Here is a 22,953-nt window from a genome sequence, read left to right as displayed (position 1 = left end):
ATACTGAAGCAGTGCAAGATTGTGTATATGGATTTGGCGATCTCAGGCCTTTTATACAGCGGATCGGATCGGAGGTTTTGAGCGCGCGGACGTCGGAGAAGACAACCTTCCCGGCAAAATCCATGTTTCGACCCGGTGCGCGTCCAGTTGCTTTGTATAGGGCCGTATAAATGGGCTGAGTTCGTTGCTTGTTGTTTCACAGGACTGCCGAACCCACCAACATCCACGAGCTTAACAAACTCATGGACCTGGTCGGGCATTCAGGCCTAATCCTCGGCGACTTCAACGCCCACAGCCCGCTGTGGGACGAAGGAGCCAAACACTCAGACTGCTTCGGCAGGATGGTGGAGGACTGGGTGGAGTCACGAGGACTCATAATTCTGAATGACGGCTCTCCAACTAGACATTGTCCCATCAGGGGCGGATGGACAGGCCTAGATCTTGCTATTGCCACAAACGACCTAGCCCACGATTGCCAATGGCAGGTCCATGATGACAGTATGGGAAGTGATCACTATCCGTGCATCACACACCTTGGCACACCTCCTCTATGCGACCACCACATAAATCCTAGAGAGCGGTGGAACTTCTCCAAAGCAGATTGGTCCCTATTCAGTACGGAATGCAATAAATTGGACCCGTCTGAAATCATCTCTGATGATATCGAAACCTTCAGCCTCAACCTAACGTCAGCTATATACAAAGCGGCCCGGGCTTCAATACCTCTCACCCAGCCAAAACACGGCTCCCGTGCCGTCCCATGGTGGAATGAGGAAATAGCCAAAGCTAGACGCATTAGGAAAAAGGCTCTAAACAGGTTACAAAGGGACAAATCTGCCGTAGGACAAGTCCGAGAAGCCAGGAAAAAAGTTAAAGATCTCATTGATCAGGCCAGAGCTGACTCATGGCAAAAGTTCTGTGGATCGCTCAACCACAAAACAAACAGTAAACAGGTCTGGCAAAAGATACATGCTATCAGAGGGAAACGCAAGTCCGCTTGCAATCCCAAGATAACAGGGGCTACTTCCATACCGGAAAAAGCCAGTATCTTAGCCACCCACTTTGCCTCTGTCAGTAGCAGCAACAACTTCTCTGAAGAGTTTACAAAGTCAGAGAAGCCACCGCAACGGCCCAAACAGCCCCCAGGCGAACAGCATGCCTATAATCAATGCTTCAGTGTGGAGGAGTTCAGAACTGCCATACACCACAAAAAAGGTACTAGTCCCGGAGAGGACATGGTCAGCTATGAGATGCTAAAAAGGTTGCCTGACAGCGTAGCCAAAGTCGTCGTACAATTGTACAATCTGATATGGGATAGGGGGGAGGTACCTGCAGCATGGAAACATGCGGCAGTCATACCTCTGCTCAAACCAGGAAAGGAGAAGGCGTCCGCCAACTCATATCGCCCAATATCCCTAACATCAAATCTGTGCAAGAGTATGGAGGCAATGGTGAATATACGCCTAAAGCATCACCTTGAAACAAACGGACACCTATCTCATGACCAAAGCGGGTTTAGATCAAACCGCTCATGTCTTGACCACATTTTCCGACTGGAAAGTGATATAAGATTAGCCCAAGTCAAGAAAGAGTACCTAGCTGCTGTCTTCCTAGACTTCAGCAAAGCATTTGACATGGTATGGCACGATGGACTCCTCCTTAAACTAGAGAATGTTGGTGTACGAGGGAAAATGGCAAATTATGTTCAAAGTTTTTTGCAAGAAAGGTCGATATCAGTCCTCCTCGGGGACCACCTGTCTGAGCGACACAGGTTAGATAATGGCACACCGCAAGGAAGCATTATCAGTCCCACGCTATTCAATATCATGATTGACGACCTATTTGAACACGTCCCACGGGACAGTTACACCAACACCTCTAAGTTCGCCGATGACGGGGCTGTATGGGTCAGACATCGAGAGCTATCCAAGATCCAGGCTCAACTCAGGGAAGCTCTCGATGGGGTGGAACAATGGTGCGACAAATGGGGTTTCACTATCTCGCCTGAGAAAACAGTAGGAGTGGTTTTCAAGCGTAAGGGTTGCCGTGTAAGCCACACACCCTGTCTAAAACTCAAGGGCAAAGAGGTCAAATTTGAGAAATCAGCCAAGTTTCTCGGGGTAACCTTCGATCAACATCTCACCTGGGCCAAACATATAGACAATATCACCCAGAGTTGTCAGAAGGACCTCAACGCTATGAGAGCTGTATCCGGCAGCTCATGGGGAGCGAATAGTGAAACACTCCTGACCCTCTATAAGTCCCTAATCAGGAGTAAAATAGACTATGGGTGCGAAGCCTACCACAGTGCTTCCCAATCGGCTCTGAGCCGGCTTGAAAACATTCAATACCAAGCTCTTAAACTGGTCACAGGCGCGGCGACCTGTACCTCCCACCAGGCCCTATTAGTGGAAACTGGGGAGCTACCACTCCATCTCAGGCGAGAGAAACTGACATTGAACTATTGGAGTCGCTGCTCCAATCCACTCGTCACTAGGTTGTGGGAGGAGAAACTCTACTCTGGTAGAACCAAAGCGTGGCTTAAAAAGAGACCCAACACAACGCCAGGTGGGCTCAGGGTCATCCAGCTAAGGCGAGAGCATGGATGCGACCAGGTAGAACCTCCAACCCAACCAATGACAGTGCAATGTCCTCCATGGAGACTCCGGTCTCCAAATGTCGACACCACTCTCACAAATGAACCGCCTAAAAGTGAGAATCCAATGCTACTACGTGTCAGAGCGCTCAGTAGGATTGACACGGTTTACGAGGACTCGGCGCACATATATACTGACGGATCAAAAGATCCCGTGAGAAACAGAACCGCCTACGGTATCCTCATCCACACAGCCACCTCCAACCACACAATCTCGGCACGCCTGCCGGACGGTCAATCGGTCTACACTGCAGAGCTGGAAGCCATACACCATGCACTTAGGTATTGTCGCAACCTACATGAGAAAAGAGTGGTTATCCTCTCAGACTCACTCAGTGCAATACAGTCACTGGCAACCAAGCACTCCAGTAGTAGACCCGACACCATCCATGAGATCCTGGTTCTCATTCAGAAACTAAGACAGGAAAATGAGAAGGAGGTCACGCTGTGCTGGATACCATCTCACGTTGGTATACCCGGCAATGAGAGAGCGGACAAACTAGCCAGACAGGCGCTAGAATTGAATGTGTCACTGGAACATCCCTATTCAAAAAGCGAAATCCGAAGTATGATCCAGAATTCAATCACTAGCAAGTGGCAGAGGCTATGGGACACCTCAGACAAAGGCAGATGGTTACATCAACTCCGCCCCAGTGTGAAAGGGAAGCTACCAGGCCCCTCACAAAACAGGCGAGTGGATATTATGATCACACGCCTGAGGCTAGGTACCACCAAAACCTCATACAAAGACTGTCAAACATGCCACACCAAGGCCACCGTCCCTCACATCATGCTGGACTGCCTACGATTTGACACGATCAGGCAGACACTTAAAGAAGAAACCAAACTAGATACGTTGACAGCAAAGCAGTTGCTGGCTCACACGGAGCACCATTCAATGTATAAGCCACTAGCAAACTTTCTTCTGGACAGTGAACTATGTCAGTATATATAGAGAAATTATATCAATCAGCCAGTCCTCCGGTTTGTTACAGACACAGGGATATTATTGCACCCAAGCTCCCATCCCCAAGGTCTCAACCCAACCGCACCATGGTTTGAAACTCCCCACCATAGTCTGGGACCATTGCACGTGTGTCGGCAATTAACAACCACATGCGTCCCAAGGAGGGACAAAAACAGAACAAGGTAAGCATAGGTAACCACAATGGAGAGGCCATATCCGCTCCAGAAGCAGGTATGGGAGGGAGTGGCTGCGTCCACTCCCCGGCAGAGAGCTAAGGGAGTGGCCGTGCCCGCTCTCAGGGTCAAGCCGGAGAGTGGCCGTGTCTACTCCCCAGCAGATAGCCAGAGGAGTGGCCGTGCCCACTCCCAGGATGAAATCGGGGAGTGGCCGTGTCTACTCCCCAACACATAGCGAGGGGAGTGGCCGTGCCCATTCCCAGGATGAAGTCGGGGAGTGGCCGTGTCTACTCCCCAACAGATAGCGAGGGGAGTGGCCGTGCCCACTCCCAGGGTGAAGTCGGAGAGTAGCCGTGCCTACTCCCCAGTAGATAGCGAGGGGAATGGCCGTGCCCACTCCCAGGGTGAAGTCGGGGAGTAGCCGTGTCTACTCCCCAGCAAATAGCGAGGGGAGTGGCCGTGTCTACTCCCGTACGAAAAAAAAAAAAAAAAAAAAAAAAAAAAAAAAAAAAAAAAAAAAAAAAAAAAAACCCATTACACAGGCCACTGTGTACCCCACTCCCCCATCAAGCACCGACACCAGCAACGGCCCATGCGTCCCAAAGTGGGACACCCCCAGCCCTTGGCAGCCACAACCACGTCCGCAACCATGCGTCCCAAAGAGGGACACCCCACGCATCCCAAGGAGGGATAGGTCTGCCGACATGCCAACCGGCGAAGGCGACCTCAAAAGCACTAAACTAACGAACGAACGCTTGTTGTTGCATATCGATAAAACTACCAACATGTCAGGACGTGGTAAAGGCGGAAAAGTCAAGGGCAAATCCAAGTCCCGATCCTCCAGGGCCGGACTTCAGTTCCCCGTTGGACGTATCCATCGCCTCCTCCGTAAAGGAAACTATGCCGAACGCGTGGGTGCCGGAGCCCCAGTGTACCTGGCTGCCGTTTTGGAATACCTCGCCGCTGAGGTTCTTGAGTTGGCAGGTAACGCCGCAAGAGACAACAAGAAGACCAGAATCATCCCCAGACATCTGCAGCTGGCCATTAGGAACGACGAGGAGTTGAACAAACTTCTGTCCGGAGTAACCATCGCCCAAGGTGGTGTCCTCCCCAACATCCAGGCTGTCCTTCTCCCCAAGAAGACGCAAAAGTCTGCCGGAAAGTAAATTTCCACCCACGCTTCTCCATCAACGGTCCTTTTCAGGACCACCAAATCACACAAAAGAATGCTTGGAAATATGATGAAAACAAACTGCAGCAACTTTCCATGTTTACCTTGTACAATCGAATCATTATTATCCTAATTAATACAATCACACGCATACACAATGTCAATTATTTAATCAATACCAAAATGATGATATCAGTTCTAATATTAATTACACTTTACAGTTAATGGTTTCTTTCACAGTTACAGAAATATATTTATCACTGCTACACGGATAGAGTGCAGTGGAAGGGAGACAACTTTTGTAGGTTTGAGCGGCGATCCGGTACATGTACGTTTGGTCTTAAACGTAAATGAAGAACGTCTGTGCCTATACAGAACATAGTGTTGGGTAGGTAGGGTTATGGCTTACTTCATTCGTGCATGTCTGGGTCAGGTGCATACGTCAGCTGTGACATGGTAGCGTGAAAGAACAGTTTCGGCCCTATCCGCCTAGCACTTTGGGGTTAATTCGTCTGAAATGGCATATAGGTGTGTGTGTCACAGTACATGTATTTGGGGTTAGGGGTGCAATGCATTTTCATTGTTTGGAAACGTGGGTTTGTAATATGTATAGAAGATAAACATCCATGAGTGTGTGTAATTCGTTTGTGTATATAAAAGCGAGGTTTTGCCCGTACTGAATGATATGCCTAAGCATAAATTAACATCATTGGTTGGTAAGTTTATTCGTGTCCCGAGTGTTTTCATTATCGTGTAATCAAGCATTCTTTTCGGGTATTTGGTGGTCCTGAAAAGGACCGTTATGATAGATATGAGCGGACCGCTGTTTAAGCTCGCTCCCCACGGATACGGCGGGCAAGCTGAATGTCCTTCGGCATGATGGTGACACGCTTGGCGTGGATGGCGCACAAGTTGGTGTCCTCAAACAGACCGACAAGGTAAGCCTCGGAAGCCTCCTGAAGGGCCATGACGGCCGAGGACTGGAATCGTAGATCAGTCTTGAAGTCTTGGGCAATTTCACGGACAAGACGCTGGAATGGCAGCTTCCTGATCAAAAGCTCGGTGCTCTTCTGGTAACGACGGATCTCACGAAGGGCGACTGTTCCGGGCCTGTACCTGTGAGGTTTCTTTACACCTCCGGTAGCCGGGGCGCTTTTGCGAGCAGCCTTGGTGGCTAGCTGTTTTCGGGGAGCTTTTCCTCCGGTGGATTTACGCGCTGTCTGCTTAGTACGTGCCATCTCGATTCACAAGTGAAACTGAATCAAACACAGTTGATGCTCGCTCTTGACGGGAGTCGGACTTGCGCGGGGAGGCCGTTGATTGGTCGATGAGCAGCTATCCTGATTGGTTGCCTTTCTTTTCGTGGTCGTACGGACTGACTTGACTTGGCTCAGTGAGTGAGTTTTCACACATGCGATGTTAGTGTATAAACTCTTGGCATCGGCTGGGGCAATTACTTGTAATAACTGCAAAAACAAGACAATAAAACGTAATGAACGTGTGATGTAAGAACACACTAGTGCTAATTGGTATCCGCTATGTAAAAAAAGTGTGTTTTTGCCATTATTATGCTAGCTAGAACGTAAATACAACTGTTTTTATGCTTGGTTGTCTTCTCCGAGGTCCGCGCGTTCCTTTAAAAGCTGAACCCGGCCTTTCCCAGGACATTCTGTCTGCAAATCTCTCAGAGTAAAGATGTCAGGACGTGGTAAAGGAGGTAAAGGTCTTGGAAAAGGGGGCGCTAAGCGTCACAGGAAGGTTTTGCGTGATAACATCCAGGGTATCACCAAGCCCGCCATCCGTCGTTTGGCCAGAAGAGGTGGTGTCAAGCGTATCTCCGGTCTGATTTACGAAGAGACCCGTGGTGTCCTGAAAGTTTTCCTTGAAAATGTCATCCGTGATGCCGTCACCTACACAGAGCACGCCAAGAGGAAGACTGTCACTGCCATGGATGTCGTCTACGCCCTGAAACGCCAGGGACGTACCCTCTACGGATTCGGCGGTTGAAAACTTTGTGTTTTTACCAACACTCTCAACGGTCCTTTTCAGGACCACCAAATAACACAAAAGAATGCTTGATAACTTGATTTTATGAAAAACACATTGTCATTATTTCATTTGCATTCTAAATACATTCACACACGAACGCACGCACGCACGCACGCACGTGATGCAATCGAATAAATTCAAATGCACAGTAAAATGTTAACCGATTCACACCAGTGAAGAGCATGAGTGAAACGATGATATGTGGAACCAGAAAACAATAACAGCCAGTTAGTAAGTGAGTAGATTAGATGCGTTGATTGTGTATTGTAATCAGGTATAGGTTACAAATTTAAACCGTTTGTTTGTTTGTTTTTTGTTTGTTTTGTTTTTTAAAGAAAAAGAAACATGGATAATTATAACGTTATGTATGAAGAATACATAGGGCTTACATTAATACTCGTGAGTGTTCTCTCCTATTTGTGTTTAGTTTCTACACGTTATGTTTTGTTGTGTTTCTCTGAGTCTAATTACTTGTTTTCAAGTGTTCTTTTGTGAGAGTTGGTGGTCCTGAAAAGGACCGTTGGGTGGTAAGCAGAAGCCCGTAGGTGAACTGTCTACTTGGAGCTGGTGTACTTGGTGACGGCCTTAGTACCCTCAGAGACGGCGTGCTTGGCCAGTTCACCGGGGAGGAGAAGACGGACAGCGGTTTGGATCTCCCGAGAGGTGATAGTGGATCGCTTGTTGTAATGAGCGAGACGGGATGCCTCGGCGGCGATTCTCTCGAAGATATCGTTGACAAAGCTGTTCATGATGGACATAGCTTTGCTGCTGATACCAGTGTCAGGGTGCACCTGTTTCAACACCTTGTAGATGTAGATGCTGTAACTTTCCTTCCTCCTCCTCTTCTTTTTCTTGTCGCCGACACGTGCGGCCTTTGCCTTTCCGGCTTTCTTAGCTCCTTTAGAACTAACCTTTGGTGGCATGTTGATACTGAAGCAGTGCAAGATTGTGTATATGGATTTGGCGATCTCAGGCCTTTTATACAGCGGATCGGATCGGAGGTTTTGAGCGCGCGGACGTCGGAGAAGACAACCTTCCCGGCAAAATCCATGTTTCGACCCGGTGCGCGTCCAGTTGCTTTGTATAGGGCCGTATAAATGGGCTGAGTTCGTTGCTTGTTGTTGCATATCGATAAAACTACCAACATGTCAGGACGTGGTAAAGGCGGAAAAGTCAAGGGCAAATCCAAGTCCCGATCCTCCAGGGCCGGACTTCAGTTCCCCGTTGGACGTATCCATCGCCTCCTCCGTAAAGGAAACTATGCCGAACGCGTGGGTGCCGGAGCCCCAGTGTACCTGGCTGCCGTTTTGGAATACCTCGCCGCTGAGGTTCTTGAGTTGGCAGGTAACGCCGCAAGAGACAACAAGAAGACCAGAATCATCCCCAGACATCTGCAGCTGGCCATTAGGAACGACGAGGAGTTGAACAAACTTCTGTCCGGAGTAACCATCGCCCAAGGTGGTGTCCTCCCCAACATCCAGGCTGTCCTTCTCCCCAAGAAGACGCAAAAGTCTGCCGGAAAGTAAATTTCCACCCACGCTTCTCCATCAACGGTCCTTTTCAGGACCACCAAATCACACAAAAGAATGCTTGGAAATATGATGAAAACAAACTGCAGCAACTTTCCATGTTTACCTTGTACAATCGAATCATTATTATCCTAATTAATACAATCACACGCATACACAATGTCAATTATTTAATCAATACCAAAATGATGATATCAGTTCTAATATTAATTACACTTTACAGTTAATGGTTTCTTTCACAGTTACAGAAATATATTTATCACTGCTACACGGATAGAGTGCAGTGGAAGGGAGACAACTTTTGTAGGTTTGAGCGGCGATCCGGTACATGTACGTTTGGTCTTAAACGTAAATGAAGAACGTCTGTGCCTATACAGAACATAGTGTTGGGTAGGTAGGGTTATGGCTTACTTCATTCGTGCATGTCTGGGTCAGGTGCATACGTCAGCTGTGACATGGTAGCGTGAAAGAACAGTTTCGGCCCTATCCGCCTAGCACTTTGGGGTTAATTCGTCTGAAATGGCATATAGGTGTGTGTGTCACAGTACATGTATTTGGGGTTAGGGGTGCAATGCATTTTCATTGTTTGGAAACGTGGGTTTGTAATATGTATAGAAGATAAACATCCATGAGTGTGTGTAATTCGTTTGTGTATATAAAAGCGAGGTTTTGCCCGTACTGAATGATATGCCTAAGCATAAATTAACATCATTGGTTGGTAAGTTTATTCGTGTCCCGAGTGTTTTCATTATCGTGTAATCAAGCATTCTTTTCGGGTATTTGGTGGTCCTGAAAAGGACCGTTATGATAGATATGAGCGGACCGCTGTTTAAGCTCGCTCCCCACGGATACGGCGGGCAAGCTGAATGTCCTTCGGCATGATGGTGACACGCTTGGCGTGGATGGCGCACAAGTTGGTGTCCTCAAACAGACCGACAAGGTAAGCCTCGGAAGCCTCCTGAAGGGCCATGACGGCCGAGGACTGGAATCGTAGATCAGTCTTGAAGTCTTGGGCAATTTCACGGACAAGACGCTGGAATGGCAGCTTCCTGATCAAAAGCTCGGTGCTCTTCTGGTAACGACGGATCTCACGAAGGGCGACTGTTCCGGGCCTGTACCTGTGAGGTTTCTTTACACCTCCGGTAGCCGGGGCGCTTTTGCGAGCAGCCTTGGTGGCTAGCTGTTTTCGGGGAGCTTTTCCTCCGGTGGATTTACGCGCTGTCTGCTTAGTACGTGCCATCTCGATTCACAAGTGAAACTGAATCAAACACAGTTGATGCTCGCTCTTGACGGGAGTCGGACTTGCGCGGGGAGGCCGTTGATTGGTCGATGAGCAGCTATCCTGATTGGTTGCCTTTCTTTTCGTGGTCGTACGGACTGACTTGACTTGGCTCAGTGAGTGAGTTTTCACACATGCGATGTTAGTGTATAAACTCTTGGCATCGGCTGGGGCAATTACTTGTAATAACTGCAAAAACAAGACAATAAAACGTAATGAACGTGTGATGTAAGAACACACTAGTGCTAATTGGTATCCGCTATGTAAAAAAAGTGTGTTTTTGCCATTATTATGCTAGCTAGAACGTAAATACAACTGTTTTTATGCTTGGTTGTCTTCTCCGAGGTCCGCGCGTTCCTTTAAAAGCTGAACCCGGCCTTTCCCAGGACATTCTGTCTGCAAATCTCTCAGAGTAAAGATGTCAGGACGTGGTAAAGGAGGTAAAGGTCTTGGAAAAGGGGGCGCTAAGCGTCACAGGAAGGTTTTGCGTGATAACATCCAGGGTATCACCAAGCCCGCCATCCGTCGTTTGGCCAGAAGAGGTGGTGTCAAGCGTATCTCCGGTCTGATTTACGAAGAGACCCGTGGTGTCCTGAAAGTTTTCCTTGAAAATGTCATCCGTGATGCCGTCACCTACACAGAGCACGCCAAGAGGAAGACTGTCACTGCCATGGATGTCGTCTACGCCCTGAAACGCCAGGGACGTACCCTCTACGGATTCGGCGGTTGAAAACTTTGTGTTTTTACCAACACTCTCAACGGTCCTTTTCAGGACCACCAAATAACACAAAAGAATGCTTGATAACTTGATTTTATGAAAAACACATTGTCATTATTTCATTTGCATTCTAAATACATTCACACACGAACGCACGCACGCACGCACGCACGTGATGCAATCGAATAAATTCAAATGCACAGTAAAATGTTAACCGATTCACACCAGTGAAGAGCATGAGTGAAACGATGATATGTGGAACCAGAAAACAATAACAGCCAGTTAGTAAGTGAGTAGATTAGATGCGTTGATTGTGTATTGTAATCAGGTATAGGTTACAAATTTAAACCGTTTGTTTGTTTGTTTTTTGTTTGTTTTGTTTTTTAAAGAAAAAGAAACATGGATAATTATAACGTTATGTATGAAGAATACATAGGGCTTACATTAATACTCGTGAGTGTTCTCTCCTATTTGTGTTTAGTTTCTACACGTTATGTTTTGTTGTGTTTCTCTGAGTCTAATTACTTGTTTTCAAGTGTTCTTTTGTGAGAGTTGGTGGTCCTGAAAAGGACCGTTGGGTGGTAAGCAGAAGCCCGTAGGTGAACTGTCTACTTGGAGCTGGTGTACTTGGTGACGGCCTTAGTACCCTCAGAGACGGCGTGCTTGGCCAGTTCACCGGGGAGGAGAAGACGGACAGCGGTTTGGATCTCCCGAGAGGTGATAGTGGATCGCTTGTTGTAATGAGCGAGACGGGATGCCTCGGCGGCGATTCTCTCGAAGATATCGTTGACAAAGCTGTTCATGATGGACATAGCTTTGCTGCTGATACCAGTGTCAGGGTGCACCTGTTTCAACACCTTGTAGATGTAGATGCTGTAACTTTCCTTCCTCCTCCTCTTCTTTTTCTTGTCGCCGACACGTGCGGCCTTTGCCTTTCCGGCTTTCTTAGCTCCTTTAGAACTAACCTTTGGTGGCATGTTGATACTGAAGCAGTGCAAGATTGTGTATATGGATTTGGCGATCTCAGGCCTTTTATACAGCGGATCGGATCGGAGGTTTTGAGCGCGCGGACGTCGGAGAAGACAACCTTCCCGGCAAAATCCATGTTTCGACCCGGTGCGCGTCCAGTTGCTTTGTATAGGGCCGTATAAATGGGCTGAGTTCGTTGCTTGTTGTTGCATATCGATAAAACTACCAACATGTCAGGACGTGGTAAAGGCGGAAAAGTCAAGGGCAAATCCAAGTCCCGATCCTCCAGGGCCGGACTTCAGTTCCCCGTTGGACGTATCCATCGCCTCCTCCGTAAAGGAAACTATGCCGAACGCGTGGGTGCCGGAGCCCCAGTGTACCTGGCTGCCGTTTTGGAATACCTCGCCGCTGAGGTTCTTGAGTTGGCAGGTAACGCCGCAAGAGACAACAAGAAGACCAGAATCATCCCCAGACATCTGCAGCTGGCCATTAGGAACGACGAGGAGTTGAACAAACTTCTGTCCGGAGTAACCATCGCCCAAGGTGGTGTCCTCCCCAACATCCAGGCTGTCCTTCTCCCCAAGAAGACGCAAAAGTCTGCCGGAAAGTAAATTTCCACCCACGCTTCTCCATCAACGGTCCTTTTCAGGACCACCAAATCACACAAAAGAATGCTTGGAAATATGATGAAAACAAACTGCAGCAACTTTCCATGTTTACCTTGTACAATCGAATCATTATTATCCTAATTAATACAATCACACGCATACACAATGTCAATTATTTAATCAATACCAAAATGATGATATCAGTTCTAATATTAATTACACTTTACAGTTAATGGTTTCTTTCACAGTTACAGAAATATATTTATCACTGCTACACGGATAGAGTGCAGTGGAAGGGAGACAACTTTTGTAGGTTTGAGCGGCGATCCGGTACATGTACGTTTGGTCTTAAACGTAAATGAAGAACGTCTGTGCCTATACAGAACATAGTGTTGGGTAGGTAGGGTTATGGCTTACTTCATTCGTGCATGTCTGGGTCAGGTGCATACGTCAGCTGTGACATGGTAGCGTGAAAGAACAGTTTCGGCCCTATCCGCCTAGCACTTTGGGGTTAATTCGTCTGAAATGGCATATAGGTGTGTGTGTCACAGTACATGTATTTGGGGTTAGGGGTGCAATGCATTTTCATTGTTTGGAAACGTGGGTTTGTAATATGTATAGAAGATAAACATCCATGAGTGTGTGTAATTCGTTTGTGTATATAAAAGCGAGGTTTTGCCCGTACTGAATGATATGCCTAAGCATAAATTAACATCATTGGTTGGTAAGTTTATTCGTGTCCCGAGTGTTTTCATTATCGTGTAATCAAGCATTCTTTTCGGGTATTTGGTGGTCCTGAAAAGGACCGTTATGATAGATATGAGCGGACCGCTGTTTAAGCTCGCTCCCCACGGATACGGCGGGCAAGCTGAATGTCCTTCGGCATGATGGTGACACGCTTGGCGTGGATGGCGCACAAGTTGGTGTCCTCAAACAGACCGACAAGGTAAGCCTCGGAAGCCTCCTGAAGGGCCATGACGGCCGAGGACTGGAATCGTAGATCAGTCTTGAAGTCTTGGGCAATTTCACGGACAAGACGCTGGAATGGCAGCTTCCTGATCAAAAGCTCGGTGCTCTTCTGGTAACGACGGATCTCACGAAGGGCGACTGTTCCGGGCCTGTACCTGTGAGGTTTCTTTACACCTCCGGTAGCCGGGGCGCTTTTGCGAGCAGCCTTGGTGGCTAGCTGTTTTCGGGGAGCTTTTCCTCCGGTGGATTTACGCGCTGTCTGCTTAGTACGTGCCATCTCGATTCACAAGTGAAACTGAATCAAACACAGTTGATGCTCGCTCTTGACGGGAGTCGGACTTGCGCGGGGAGGCCGTTGATTGGTCGATGAGCAGCTATCCTGATTGGTTGCCTTTCTTTTCGTGGTCGTACGGACTGACTTGACTTGGCTCAGTGAGTGAGTTTTCACACATGCGATGTTAGTGTATAAACTCTTGGCATCGGCTGGGGCAATTACTTGTAATAACTGCAAAAACAAGACAATAAAACGTAATGAACGTGTGATGTAAGAACACACTAGTGCTAATTGGTATCCGCTATGTAAAAAAAGTGTGTTTTTGCCATTATTATGCTAGCTAGAACGTAAATACAACTGTTTTTATGCTTGGTTGTCTTCTCCGAGGTCCGCGCGTTCCTTTAAAAGCTGAACCCGGCCTTTCCCAGGACATTCTGTCTGCAAATCTCTCAGAGTAAAGATGTCAGGACGTGGTAAAGGAGGTAAAGGTCTTGGAAAAGGGGGCGCTAAGCGTCACAGGAAGGTTTTGCGTGATAACATCCAGGGTATCACCAAGCCCGCCATCCGTCGTTTGGCCAGAAGAGGTGGTGTCAAGCGTATCTCCGGTCTGATTTACGAAGAGACCCGTGGTGTCCTGAAAGTTTTCCTTGAAAATGTCATCCGTGATGCCGTCACCTACACAGAGCACGCCAAGAGGAAGACTGTCACTGCCATGGATGTCGTCTACGCCCTGAAACGCCAGGGACGTACCCTCTACGGATTCGGCGGTTGAAAACTTTGTGTTTTTACCAACACTCTCAACGGTCCTTTTCAGGACCACCAAATAACACAAAAGAATGCTTGATAACTTGATTTTATGAAAAACACATTGTCATTATTTCATTTGCATTCTAAATACATTCACACACGAACGCACGCACGCACGCACGCACGTGATGCAATCGAATAAATTCAAATGCACAGTAAAATGTTAACCGATTCACACCAGTGAAGAGCATGAGTGAAACGATGATATGTGGAACCAGAAAACAATAACAGCCAGTTAGTAAGTGAGTAGATTAGATGCGTTGATTGTGTATTGTAATCAGGTATAGGTTACAAATTTAAACCGTTTGTTTGTTTGTTTTTTGTTTGTTTTGTTTTTTAAAGAAAAAGAAACATGGATAATTATAACGTTATGTATGAAGAATACATAGGGCTTACATTAATACTCGTGAGTGTTCTCTCCTATTTGTGTTTAGTTTCTACACGTTATGTTTTGTTGTGTTTCTCTGAGTCTAATTACTTGTTTTCAAGTGTTCTTTTGTGAGAGTTGGTGGTCCTGAAAAGGACCGTTGGGTGGTAAGCAGAAGCCCGTAGGTGAACTGTCTACTTGGAGCTGGTGTACTTGGTGACGGCCTTAGTACCCTCAGAGACGGCGTGCTTGGCCAGTTCACCGGGGAGGAGAAGACGGACAGCGGTTTGGATCTCCCGAGAGGTGATAGTGGATCGCTTGTTGTAATGAGCGAGACGGGATGCCTCGGCGGCGATTCTCTCGAAGATATCGTTGACAAAGCTGTTCATGATGGACATAGCTTTGCTGCTGATACCAGTGTCAGGGTGCACCTGTTTCAACACCTTGTAGATGTAGATGCTGTAACTTTCCTTCCTCCTCCTCTTCTTTTTCTTGTCGCCGACACGTGCGGCCTTTGCCTTTCCGGCTTTCTTAGCTCCTTTAGAACTAACCTTTGGTGGCATGTTGATACTGAAGCAGTGCAAGATTGTGTATATGGATTTGGCGATCTCAGGCCTTTTATACAGCGGATCGGATCGGAGGTTTTGAGCGCGCGGACGTCGGAGAAGACAACCTTCCCGGCAAAATCCATGTTTCGACCCGGTGCGCGTCCAGTTGCTTTGTATAGGGCCGTATAAATGGGCTGAGTTCGTTGCTTGTTGTTGCATATCGATAAAACTACCAACATGTCAGGACGTGGTAAAGGCGGAAAAGTCAAGGGCAAATCCAAGTCCCGATCCTCCAGGGCCGGACTTCAGTTCCCCGTTGGACGTATCCATCGCCTCCTCCGTAAAGGAAACTATGCCGAACGCGTGGGTGCCGGAGCCCCAGTGTACCTGGCTGCCGTTTTGGAATACCTCGCCGCTGAGGTTCTTGAGTTGGCAGGTAACGCCGCAAGAGACAACAAGAAGACCAGAATCATCCCCAGACATCTGCAGCTGGCCATTAGGAACGACGAGGAGTTGAACAAACTTCTGTCCGGAGTAACCATCGCCCAAGGTGGTGTCCTCCCCAACATCCAGGCTGTCCTTCTCCCCAAGAAGACGCAAAAGTCTGCCGGAAAGTAAATTTCCACCCACGCTTCTCCATCAACGGTCCTTTTCAGGACCACCAAATCACACAAAAGAATGCTTGGAAATATGATGAAAACAAACTGCAGCAACTTTCCATGTTTACCTTGTACAATCGAATCATTATTATCCTAATTAATACAATCACACGCATACACAATGTCAATTATTTAATCAATACCAAAATGATGATATCAGTTCTAATATTAATTACACTTTACAGTTAATGGTTTCTTTCACAGTTACAGAAATATATTTATCACTGCTACACGGATAGAGTGCAGTGGAAGGGAGACAACTTTTGTAGGTTTGAGCGGCGATCCGGTACATGTACGTTTGGTCTTAAACGTAAATGAAGAACGTCTGTGCCTATACAGAACATAGTGTTGGGTAGGTAGGGTTATGGCTTACTTCATTCGTGCATGTCTGGGTCAGGTGCATACGTCAGCTGTGACATGGTAGCGTGAAAGAACAGTTTCGGCCCTATCCGCCTAGCACTTTGGGGTTAATTCGTCTGAAATGGCATATAGGTGTGTGTGTCACAGTACATGTATTTGGGGTTAGGGGTGCAATGCATTTTCATTGTTTGGAAACGTGGGTTTGTAATATGTATAGAAGATAAACATCCATGAGTGTGTGTAATTCGTTTGTGTATATAAAAGCGAGGTTTTGCCCGTACTGAATGATATGCCTAAGCATAAATTAACATCATTGGTTGGTAAGTTTATTCGTGTCCCGAGTGTTTTCATTATCGTGTAATCAAGCATTCTTTTCGGGTATTTGGTGGTCCTGAAAAGGACCGTTATGATAGATATGAGCGGACCGCTGTTTAAGCTCGCTCCCCACGGATACGGCGGGCAAGCTGAATGTCCTTCGGCATGATGGTGACACGCTTGGCGTGGATGGCGCACAAGTTGGTGTCCTCAAACAGACCGACAAGGTAAGCCTCGGAAGCCTCCTGAAGGGCCATGACGGCCGAGGACTGGAATCGTAGATCAGTCTTGAAGTCTTGGGCAATTTCACGGACAAGACGCTGGAATGGCAGCTTCCTGATCAAAAGCTCGGTGCTCTTCTGGTAACGACGGATCTCACGAAGGGCGACTGTTCCGGGCCTGTACCTGTGAGGTTTCTTTACACCTCCGGTAGCCGGGGCGCTTTTGCGAGCAGCCTTGGTGGCTAGCTGTTTTCGGGGAGCTTTTCCTCCGGTGGATTTACGCGCTGTCTGCTTAGTACGTGCCATCTCGATTCACAAGTGAAACTGAATCAAACACAGTTGATGCTCGCTCTTGACGGGAGTCGGACTTGCGCGGGGAGGCCGTTGATTGGTCGATGAGCAGCTATCCTGATTGGTTGCCTTTCTTTTCGTGGTCGTACGGACTGACTTGACTTGGCTCAGTGAGTGAGTTTTCACACATGCGATGTTAGTGTATAAACTCTTGGCATCGGCTGGGGCAATTACTTGTAATAACTGCAAAAACAAGACAATAAAACGTAATGAACGTGTGATGTAAGAACACACTAGTGCTAATTGGTATCCGCTATGTAAAAAAAGTGTGTTTTTGCCATTATTATGCTAGCTAGAACGTAAATACAACTGTTTTTATGCTTGGTTGTCTTCTCCGAGGTCCGCGCGTTCCTTTAAAAGCTGAACCCGGCCTTTCCCAGGACATTCTGTCTGCAAATCTCTCAGAGTAAAGATGTCAGGACGTGGTAAAGGAGGTAAAGGTCTTGGAAAAGGGGGCGCTAAGCGTCACAGGAAGGTTTTGCGTGATAACATCCAGGGTATCACCAAGCCCGCCATCCGTCGTTTGGCCAGAAGAGGTGGTGTCAAGCGTATCTCCGGTCTGATTTACGAAGAGACCCGTGGTGTCCTGAAAGTTTTCCTTGAAAATGTCATCCGTGATGCCGTCACCTACACAGAGCACGCCAAGAGGAAGACTGTCACTGCCATGGATGTCGTCTACGCCCTGAAACGCCAGGGACGTACCCTCTACGGATTCGGCGGTTGAAAACTTTGTGTTTTTACCAACACTCTCAACGGTCCTTTTCAGGACCACCAAATAACACAAAAGAATGCTTGATAACTTGATTTTATGAAAAACACATTGTCATTATTTCATTTGCATTCTAAATACATTCACACACGAACGCACGCACGCACGCACGCACGTGATGCAATCGAATAAATTCAAATGCACAGTAAAATGTTAACCGATTCACACCAGTGAAGAGCATGAGTGAAACGATGATATGTGGAACCAGAAAACAATAACAGCCAGTTAGTAAGTGAGTAGATTAGATGCGTTGATTGTGTATTGTAATCAGGTATAGGTTACAAATTTAAACCGTTTGTTTGTTTGTTTTTTGTTTGTTTTGTTTTTTAAAGAAAAAGAAACATGGATAATTATAACGTTATGTATGAAGAATACATAGGGCTTACATTAATACTCGTGAGTGTTCTCTCCTATTTGTGTTTAGTTTCTACACGTTATGTTTTGTTGTGTTTCTCTGAGTCTAATTACTTGTTTTCAAGTGTTCTTTTGTGAGAGTTGGTGGTCCTGAAAAGGACCGTTGGGTGGTAAGCAGAAGCCCGTAGGTGAACTGTCTACTTGGAGCTGGTGTACTTGGTGACGGCCTTAGTACCCTCAGAGACGGCGTGCTTGGCCAGTTCACCGGGGAGGAGAAGACGGACAGCGGTTTGGATCTCCCGAGAGGTGATAGTGGATCGCTTGTTGTAATGAGCGAGACGGGATGCCTCGGCGGCGATTCTCTCGAAGATATCGTTGACAAAGCTGTTCATGATGGACATAGCTTTGCTGCTGATACCAGTGTCAGGGTGCACCTGTTTCAACACCTTGTAGATGTAGATGCTGTAACTTTCCTTCCTCCTCCTCTTCTTTTTCTTGTCGCCGACACGTGCGGCCTTTGCCTTTCCGGCTTTCTTAGCTCCTTTAGAACTAACCTTTGGTGGCATGTTGATACTGAAGCAGTGCAAGATTGTGTATATGGATTTGGCGATCTCAGGCCTTTTATACAGCGGATCGGATCGGAGGTTTTGAGCGCGCGGACGTCGGAGAAGACAACCTTCCCGGCAAAATCCATGTTTCGACCCGGTGCGCGTCCAGTTGCTTTGTATAGGGCCGTATAAATGGGCTGAGTTCGTTGCTTGTTGTTGCATATCGATAAAACTACCAACATGTCAGGACGTGGTAAAGGCGGAAAAGTCAAGGGCAAATCCAAGTCCCGATCCTCCAGGGCCGGACTTCAGTTCCCCGTTGGACGTATCCATCGCCTCCTCCGTAAAGGAAACTATGCCGAACGCGTGGGTGCCGGAGCCCCAGTGTACCTGGCTGCCGTTTTGGAATACCTCGCCGCTGAGGTTCTTGAGTTGGCAGGTAACGCCGCAAGAGACAACAAGAAGACCAGAATCATCCCCAGACATCTGCAGCTGGCCATTAGGAACGACGAGGAGTTGAACAAACTTCTGTCCGGAGTAACCATCGCCCAAGGTGGTGTCCTCCCCAACATCCAGGCTGTCCTTCTCCCCAAGAAGACGCAAAAGTCTGCCGGAAAGTAAATTTCCACCCACGCTTCTCCATCAACGGTCCTTTTCAGGACCACCAAATCACACAAAAGAATGCTTGGAAATATGATGAAAACAAACTGCAGCAACTTTCCATGTTTACCTTGTACAATCGAATCATTATTATCCTAATTAATACAATCACACGCATACACAATGTCAATTATTTAATCAATACCAAAATGATGATATCAGTTCTAATATTAATTACACTTTACAGTTAATGGTTTCTTTCACAGTTACAGAAATATATTTATCACTGCTACACGGATAGAGTGCAGTGGAAGGGAGACAACTTTTGTAGGTTTGAGCGGCGATCCGGTACATGTACGTTTGGTCTTAAACGTAAATGAAGAACGTCTGTGCCTATACAGAACATAGTGTTGGGTAGGTAGGGTTATGGCTTACTTCATTCGTGCATGTCTGGGTCAGGTGCATACGTCAGCTGTGACATGGTAGCGTGAAAGAACAGTTTCGGCCCTATCCGCCTAGCACTTTGGGGTTAATTCGTCTGAAATGGCATATAGGTGTGTGTGTCACAGTACATGTATTTGGGGTTAGGGGTGCAATGCATTTTCATTGTTTGGAAACGTGGGTTTGTAATATGTATAGAAGATAAACATCCATGAGTGTGTGTAATTCGTTTGTGTATATAAAAGCGAGGTTTTGCCCGTACTGAATGATATGCCTAAGCATAAATTAACATCATTGGTTGGTAAGTTTATTCGTGTCCCGAGTGTTTTCATTATCGTGTAATCAAGCATTCTTTTCGGGTATTTGGTGGTCCTGAAAAGGACCGTTATGATAGATATGAGCGGACCGCTGTTTAAGCTCGCTCCCCACGGATACGGCGGGCAAGCTGAATGTCCTTCGGCATGATGGTGACACGCTTGGCGTGGATGGCGCACAAGTTGGTGTCCTCAAACAGACCGACAAGGTAAGCCTCGGAAGCCTCCTGAAGGGCCATGACGGCCGAGGACTGGAATCGTAGATCAGTCTTGAAGTCTTGGGCAATTTCACGGACAAGACGCTGGAATGGCAGCTTCCTGATCAAAAGCTCGGTGCTCTTCTGGTAACGACGGATCTCACGAAGGGCGACTGTTCCGGGCCTGTACCTGTGAGGTTTCTTTACACCTCCGGTAGCCGGGGCGCTTTTGCGAGCAGCCTTGGTGGCTAGCTGTTTTCGGGGAGCTTTTCCTCCGGTGGATTTACGCGCTGTCTGCTTAGTACGTGCCATCTCGATTCACAAGTGAAACTGAATCAAACACAGTTGATGCTCGCTCTTGACGGGAGTCGGACTTGCGCGGGGAGGCCGTTGATTGGTCGATGAGCAGCTATCCTGATTGGTTGCCTTTCTTTTCGTGGTCGTACGGACTGACTTGACTTGGCTCAGTGAGTGAGTTTTCACACATGCGATGTTAGTGTATAAACTCTTGGCATCGGCTGGGGCAATTACTTGTAATAACTGCAAAAACAAGACAATAAAACGTAATGAACGTGTGATGTAAGAACACACTAGTGCTAATTGGTATCCGCTATGTAAAAAAAGTGTGTTTTTGCCATTATTATGCTAGCTAGAACGTAAATACAACTGTTTTTATGCTTGGTTGTCTTCTCCGAGGTCCGCGCGTTCCTTTAAAAGCTGAACCCGGCCTTTCCCAGGACATTCTGTCTGCAAATCTCTCAGAGTAAAGATGTCAGGACGTGGTAAAGGAGGTAAAGGTCTTGGAAAAGGGGGCGCTAAGCGTCACAGGAAGGTTTTGCGTGATAACATCCAGGGTATCACCAAGCCCGCCATCCGTCGTTTGGCCAGAAGAGGTGGTGTCAAGCGTATCTCCGGTCTGATTTACGAAGAGACCCGTGGTGTCCTGAAAGTTTTCCTTGAAAATGTCATCCGTGATGCCGTCACCTACACAGAGCACGCCAAGAGGAAGACTGTCACTGCCATGGATGTCGTCTACGCCCTGAAACGCCAGGGACGTACCCTCTACGGATTCGGCGGTTGAAAACTTTGTGTTTTTACCAACACTCTCAACGGTCCTTTTCAGGACCACCAAATAACACAAAAGAATGCTTGATAACTTGATTTTATGAAAAACACATTGTCATTATTTCATTTGCATTCTAAATACATTCACACACGAACGCACGCACGCACGCACGCACGTGATGCAATCGAATAAATTCAAATGCACAGTAAAATGTTAACCGATTCACACCAGTGAAGAGCATGAGTGAAACGATGATATGTGGAACCAGAAAACAATAACAGCCAGTTAGTAAGTGAGTAGATTAGATGCGTTGATTGTGTATTGTAATCAGGTATAGGTTACAAATTTAAACCGTTTGTTTGTTTGTTTTTTGTTTGTTTTGTTTTTTAAAGAAAAAGAAACATGGATAATTATAACGTTATGTATGAAGAATACATAGGGCTTACATTAATACTCGTGAGTGTTCTCTCCTATTTGTGTTTAGTTTCTACACGTTATGTTTTGTTGTGTTTCTCTGAGTCTAATTACTTGTTTTCAAGTGTTCTTTTGTGAGAGTTGGTGGTCCTGAAAAGGACCGTTGGGTGGTAAGCAGAAGCCCGTAGGTGAACTGTCTACTTGGAGCTGGTGTACTTGGTGACGGCCTTAGTACCCTCAGAGACGGCGTGCTTGGCCAGTTCACCGGGGAGGAGAAGACGGACAGCGGTTTGGATCTCCCGAGAGGTGATAGTGGATCGCTTGTTGTAATGAGCGAGACGGGATGCCTCGGCGGCGATTCTCTCGAAGATATCGTTGACAAAGCTGTTCATGATGGACATAGCTTTGCTGCTGATACCAGTGTCAGGGTGCACCTGTTTCAACACCTTGTAGATGTAGATGCTGTAACTTTCCTTCCTCCTCCTCTTCTTTTTCTTGTCGCCGACACGTGCGGCCTTTGCCTTTCCGGCTTTCTTAGCTCCTTTAGAACTAACCTTTGGTGGCATGTTGATACTGAAGCAGTGCAAGATTGTGTATATGGATTTGGCGATCTCAGGCCTTTTATACAGCGGATCGGATCGGAGGTTTTGAGCGCGCGGACGTCGGAGAAGACAACCTTCCCGGCAAAATCCATGTTTCGACCCGGTGCGCGTCCAGTTGCTTTGTATAGGGCCGTATAAATGGGCTGAGTTCGTTGCTTGTTGTTGCATATCGATAAAACTACCAACATGTCAGGACGTGGTAAAGGCGGAAAAGTCAAGGGCAAATCCAAGTCCCGATCCTCCAGGGCCGGACTTCAGTTCCCCGTTGGACGTATCCATCGCCTCCTCCGTAAAGGAAACTATGCCGAACGCGTGGGTGCCGGAGCCCCAGTGTACCTGGCTGCCGTTTTGGAATACCTCGCCGCTGAGGTTCTTGAGTTGGCAGGTAACGCCGCAAGAGACAACAAGAAGACCAGAATCATCCCCAGACATCTGCAGCTGGCCATTAGGAACGACGAGGAGTTGAACAAACTTCTGTCCGGAGTAACCATCGCCCAAGGTGGTGTCCTCCCCAACATCCAGGCTGTCCTTCTCCCCAAGAAGACGCAAAAGTCTGCCGGAAAGTAAATTTCCACCCACGCTTCTCCATCAACGGTCCTTTTCAGGACCACCAAATCACACAAAAGAATGCTTGGAAATATGATGAAAACAAACT

At 47.2% G+C, this 22,953-nt stretch overlaps 21 protein-coding genes across 21 annotated transcripts; 11 read left to right on the top strand and 10 right to left on the bottom strand.

The window, feature by feature from the left end:
- The first annotated feature begins 4,584 nt into the window (after window positions 1–4,584).
- On the top strand, window positions 4,585–4,965 carry LOC137270024 (histone H2A). The gene has a single exon (XM_067803836.1). It carries the CDS (start codon window positions 4,585–4,587, stop codon window positions 4,963–4,965), a length of 381 nt encoding a protein of 126 aa, XP_067659937.1.
- Window positions 4,966–5,797: 832 nt separating this feature from the next.
- LOC137270021 (histone H3) lies at window positions 5,798–6,208 on the bottom strand. The gene has a single exon (XM_067803834.1). The coding sequence runs from the start codon at window positions 6,206–6,208 to the stop codon at window positions 5,798–5,800; it is 411 nt and encodes a 136-aa protein (XP_067659935.1).
- Window positions 6,209–6,665: 457 nt separating this feature from the next.
- LOC137270048 (histone H4) lies at window positions 6,666–6,977 on the top strand. Its single transcript, XM_067803858.1, has one exon. It carries the CDS (start codon window positions 6,666–6,668, stop codon window positions 6,975–6,977), a length of 312 nt encoding a protein of 103 aa, XP_067659959.1.
- Window positions 6,978–7,268: 291 nt separating this feature from the next.
- Window positions 7,269–7,942, bottom strand: LOC137270036 (histone H2B, gonadal). Its single transcript, XM_067803848.1, has one exon. It carries the CDS (start codon window positions 7,940–7,942, stop codon window positions 7,574–7,576), a length of 369 nt encoding a protein of 122 aa, XP_067659949.1. The 3' UTR covers window positions 7,269–7,573.
- A 222-nt stretch (window positions 7,943–8,164) lies between these two features.
- On the top strand, window positions 8,165–8,545 carry LOC137270025 (histone H2A). The gene has a single exon (XM_067803837.1). It carries the CDS (start codon window positions 8,165–8,167, stop codon window positions 8,543–8,545), a length of 381 nt encoding a protein of 126 aa, XP_067659938.1.
- Window positions 8,546–9,377: 832 nt separating this feature from the next.
- LOC137270020 (histone H3) lies at window positions 9,378–9,788 on the bottom strand. Its single transcript, XM_067803833.1, has one exon. It carries the CDS (start codon window positions 9,786–9,788, stop codon window positions 9,378–9,380), a length of 411 nt encoding a protein of 136 aa, XP_067659934.1.
- A 457-nt stretch (window positions 9,789–10,245) lies between these two features.
- LOC137270047 (histone H4) lies at window positions 10,246–10,557 on the top strand. Its single transcript, XM_067803857.1, has one exon. The coding sequence runs from the start codon at window positions 10,246–10,248 to the stop codon at window positions 10,555–10,557; it is 312 nt and encodes a 103-aa protein (XP_067659958.1).
- A 291-nt stretch (window positions 10,558–10,848) lies between these two features.
- LOC137270037 (histone H2B, gonadal) lies at window positions 10,849–11,522 on the bottom strand. The gene has a single exon (XM_067803849.1). The coding sequence runs from the start codon at window positions 11,520–11,522 to the stop codon at window positions 11,154–11,156; it is 369 nt and encodes a 122-aa protein (XP_067659950.1). The 3' UTR covers window positions 10,849–11,153.
- Window positions 11,523–11,744: 222 nt separating this feature from the next.
- Window positions 11,745–12,125, top strand: LOC137270027 (histone H2A). The gene has a single exon (XM_067803839.1). It carries the CDS (start codon window positions 11,745–11,747, stop codon window positions 12,123–12,125), a length of 381 nt encoding a protein of 126 aa, XP_067659940.1.
- Window positions 12,126–12,957: 832 nt separating this feature from the next.
- Window positions 12,958–13,368, bottom strand: LOC137270019 (histone H3). Its single transcript, XM_067803832.1, has one exon. The coding sequence runs from the start codon at window positions 13,366–13,368 to the stop codon at window positions 12,958–12,960; it is 411 nt and encodes a 136-aa protein (XP_067659933.1).
- Window positions 13,369–13,825: 457 nt separating this feature from the next.
- On the top strand, window positions 13,826–14,137 carry LOC137270045 (histone H4). Its single transcript, XM_067803856.1, has one exon. It carries the CDS (start codon window positions 13,826–13,828, stop codon window positions 14,135–14,137), a length of 312 nt encoding a protein of 103 aa, XP_067659957.1.
- A 291-nt stretch (window positions 14,138–14,428) lies between these two features.
- LOC137270039 (histone H2B, gonadal) lies at window positions 14,429–15,102 on the bottom strand. Its single transcript, XM_067803850.1, has one exon. The coding sequence runs from the start codon at window positions 15,100–15,102 to the stop codon at window positions 14,734–14,736; it is 369 nt and encodes a 122-aa protein (XP_067659951.1). The 3' UTR covers window positions 14,429–14,733.
- A 222-nt stretch (window positions 15,103–15,324) lies between these two features.
- Window positions 15,325–15,705, top strand: LOC137270028 (histone H2A). Its single transcript, XM_067803840.1, has one exon. It carries the CDS (start codon window positions 15,325–15,327, stop codon window positions 15,703–15,705), a length of 381 nt encoding a protein of 126 aa, XP_067659941.1.
- An 832-nt stretch (window positions 15,706–16,537) lies between these two features.
- LOC137270016 (histone H3) lies at window positions 16,538–16,948 on the bottom strand. Its single transcript, XM_067803829.1, has one exon. It carries the CDS (start codon window positions 16,946–16,948, stop codon window positions 16,538–16,540), a length of 411 nt encoding a protein of 136 aa, XP_067659930.1.
- A 457-nt stretch (window positions 16,949–17,405) lies between these two features.
- On the top strand, window positions 17,406–17,717 carry LOC137270044 (histone H4). The gene has a single exon (XM_067803855.1). The coding sequence runs from the start codon at window positions 17,406–17,408 to the stop codon at window positions 17,715–17,717; it is 312 nt and encodes a 103-aa protein (XP_067659956.1).
- Window positions 17,718–18,008: 291 nt separating this feature from the next.
- On the bottom strand, window positions 18,009–18,685 carry LOC137270040 (histone H2B, gonadal). The gene has a single exon (XM_067803851.1). The coding sequence runs from the start codon at window positions 18,680–18,682 to the stop codon at window positions 18,314–18,316; it is 369 nt and encodes a 122-aa protein (XP_067659952.1). The 5' UTR covers window positions 18,683–18,685; the 3' UTR covers window positions 18,009–18,313.
- A 219-nt stretch (window positions 18,686–18,904) lies between these two features.
- LOC137270026 (histone H2A) lies at window positions 18,905–19,285 on the top strand. Its single transcript, XM_067803838.1, has one exon. It carries the CDS (start codon window positions 18,905–18,907, stop codon window positions 19,283–19,285), a length of 381 nt encoding a protein of 126 aa, XP_067659939.1.
- Window positions 19,286–20,117: 832 nt separating this feature from the next.
- On the bottom strand, window positions 20,118–20,528 carry LOC137270022 (histone H3). Its single transcript, XM_067803835.1, has one exon. The coding sequence runs from the start codon at window positions 20,526–20,528 to the stop codon at window positions 20,118–20,120; it is 411 nt and encodes a 136-aa protein (XP_067659936.1).
- Window positions 20,529–20,985: 457 nt separating this feature from the next.
- LOC137270029 (histone H4) lies at window positions 20,986–21,297 on the top strand. The gene has a single exon (XM_067803841.1). It carries the CDS (start codon window positions 20,986–20,988, stop codon window positions 21,295–21,297), a length of 312 nt encoding a protein of 103 aa, XP_067659942.1.
- A 291-nt stretch (window positions 21,298–21,588) lies between these two features.
- On the bottom strand, window positions 21,589–22,262 carry LOC137270042 (histone H2B, gonadal). The gene has a single exon (XM_067803853.1). It carries the CDS (start codon window positions 22,260–22,262, stop codon window positions 21,894–21,896), a length of 369 nt encoding a protein of 122 aa, XP_067659954.1. The 3' UTR covers window positions 21,589–21,893.
- A 222-nt stretch (window positions 22,263–22,484) lies between these two features.
- Window positions 22,485–22,865, top strand: LOC137270030 (histone H2A). Its single transcript, XM_067803842.1, has one exon. The coding sequence runs from the start codon at window positions 22,485–22,487 to the stop codon at window positions 22,863–22,865; it is 381 nt and encodes a 126-aa protein (XP_067659943.1).
- Window positions 22,866–22,953: the final 88 nt, after the last annotated feature.

This window comes from Haliotis asinina, unplaced genomic scaffold (genome assembly GCF_037392515.1).
Source record: "Haliotis asinina isolate JCU_RB_2024 unplaced genomic scaffold, JCU_Hal_asi_v2 scaffold_27, whole genome shotgun sequence".
Classification (NCBI taxonomy): domain Eukaryota; kingdom Metazoa; phylum Mollusca; class Gastropoda; order Lepetellida; family Haliotidae; genus Haliotis; species Haliotis asinina.
Note: the sequence above shows the minus strand (reverse complement) of the source record. Positions and strands in the feature narration are given on the sequence as shown.

Bases quoted from the DNA above. Each gene is read 5' to 3' on its own strand.
- LOC137270047 (XM_067803857.1), top strand. From the start codon at position 10,246: ATGTCAGGACGTGGTAAAGGAGGTAAAGGTCTTGGAAAAGGGGGCGCT.
- LOC137270016 (XM_067803829.1), bottom strand. From the start codon at position 16,948: ATGGCACGTACTAAGCAGACAGCGCGTAAATCCACCGGAGGAAAAGCT.
- LOC137270044 (XM_067803855.1), top strand. From the start codon at position 17,406: ATGTCAGGACGTGGTAAAGGAGGTAAAGGTCTTGGAAAAGGGGGCGCT.
- LOC137270045 (XM_067803856.1), top strand. From the start codon at position 13,826: ATGTCAGGACGTGGTAAAGGAGGTAAAGGTCTTGGAAAAGGGGGCGCT.
- LOC137270026 (XM_067803838.1), top strand. From the start codon at position 18,905: ATGTCAGGACGTGGTAAAGGCGGAAAAGTCAAGGGCAAATCCAAGTCC.
- LOC137270029 (XM_067803841.1), top strand. From the start codon at position 20,986: ATGTCAGGACGTGGTAAAGGAGGTAAAGGTCTTGGAAAAGGGGGCGCT.
- LOC137270020 (XM_067803833.1), bottom strand. From the start codon at position 9,788: ATGGCACGTACTAAGCAGACAGCGCGTAAATCCACCGGAGGAAAAGCT.
- LOC137270037 (XM_067803849.1), bottom strand. From the start codon at position 11,522: ATGCCACCAAAGGTTAGTTCTAAAGGAGCTAAGAAAGCCGGAAAGGCA.
- LOC137270025 (XM_067803837.1), top strand. From the start codon at position 8,165: ATGTCAGGACGTGGTAAAGGCGGAAAAGTCAAGGGCAAATCCAAGTCC.
- LOC137270022 (XM_067803835.1), bottom strand. From the start codon at position 20,528: ATGGCACGTACTAAGCAGACAGCGCGTAAATCCACCGGAGGAAAAGCT.
- LOC137270040 (XM_067803851.1), bottom strand. From the start codon at position 18,682: ATGCCACCAAAGGTTAGTTCTAAAGGAGCTAAGAAAGCCGGAAAGGCA.
- LOC137270028 (XM_067803840.1), top strand. From the start codon at position 15,325: ATGTCAGGACGTGGTAAAGGCGGAAAAGTCAAGGGCAAATCCAAGTCC.
- LOC137270021 (XM_067803834.1), bottom strand. From the start codon at position 6,208: ATGGCACGTACTAAGCAGACAGCGCGTAAATCCACCGGAGGAAAAGCT.
- LOC137270039 (XM_067803850.1), bottom strand. From the start codon at position 15,102: ATGCCACCAAAGGTTAGTTCTAAAGGAGCTAAGAAAGCCGGAAAGGCA.
- LOC137270027 (XM_067803839.1), top strand. From the start codon at position 11,745: ATGTCAGGACGTGGTAAAGGCGGAAAAGTCAAGGGCAAATCCAAGTCC.
- LOC137270019 (XM_067803832.1), bottom strand. From the start codon at position 13,368: ATGGCACGTACTAAGCAGACAGCGCGTAAATCCACCGGAGGAAAAGCT.
- LOC137270030 (XM_067803842.1), top strand. From the start codon at position 22,485: ATGTCAGGACGTGGTAAAGGCGGAAAAGTCAAGGGCAAATCCAAGTCC.
- LOC137270048 (XM_067803858.1), top strand. From the start codon at position 6,666: ATGTCAGGACGTGGTAAAGGAGGTAAAGGTCTTGGAAAAGGGGGCGCT.
- LOC137270042 (XM_067803853.1), bottom strand. From the start codon at position 22,262: ATGCCACCAAAGGTTAGTTCTAAAGGAGCTAAGAAAGCCGGAAAGGCA.
- LOC137270024 (XM_067803836.1), top strand. From the start codon at position 4,585: ATGTCAGGACGTGGTAAAGGCGGAAAAGTCAAGGGCAAATCCAAGTCC.
- LOC137270036 (XM_067803848.1), bottom strand. From the start codon at position 7,942: ATGCCACCAAAGGTTAGTTCTAAAGGAGCTAAGAAAGCCGGAAAGGCA.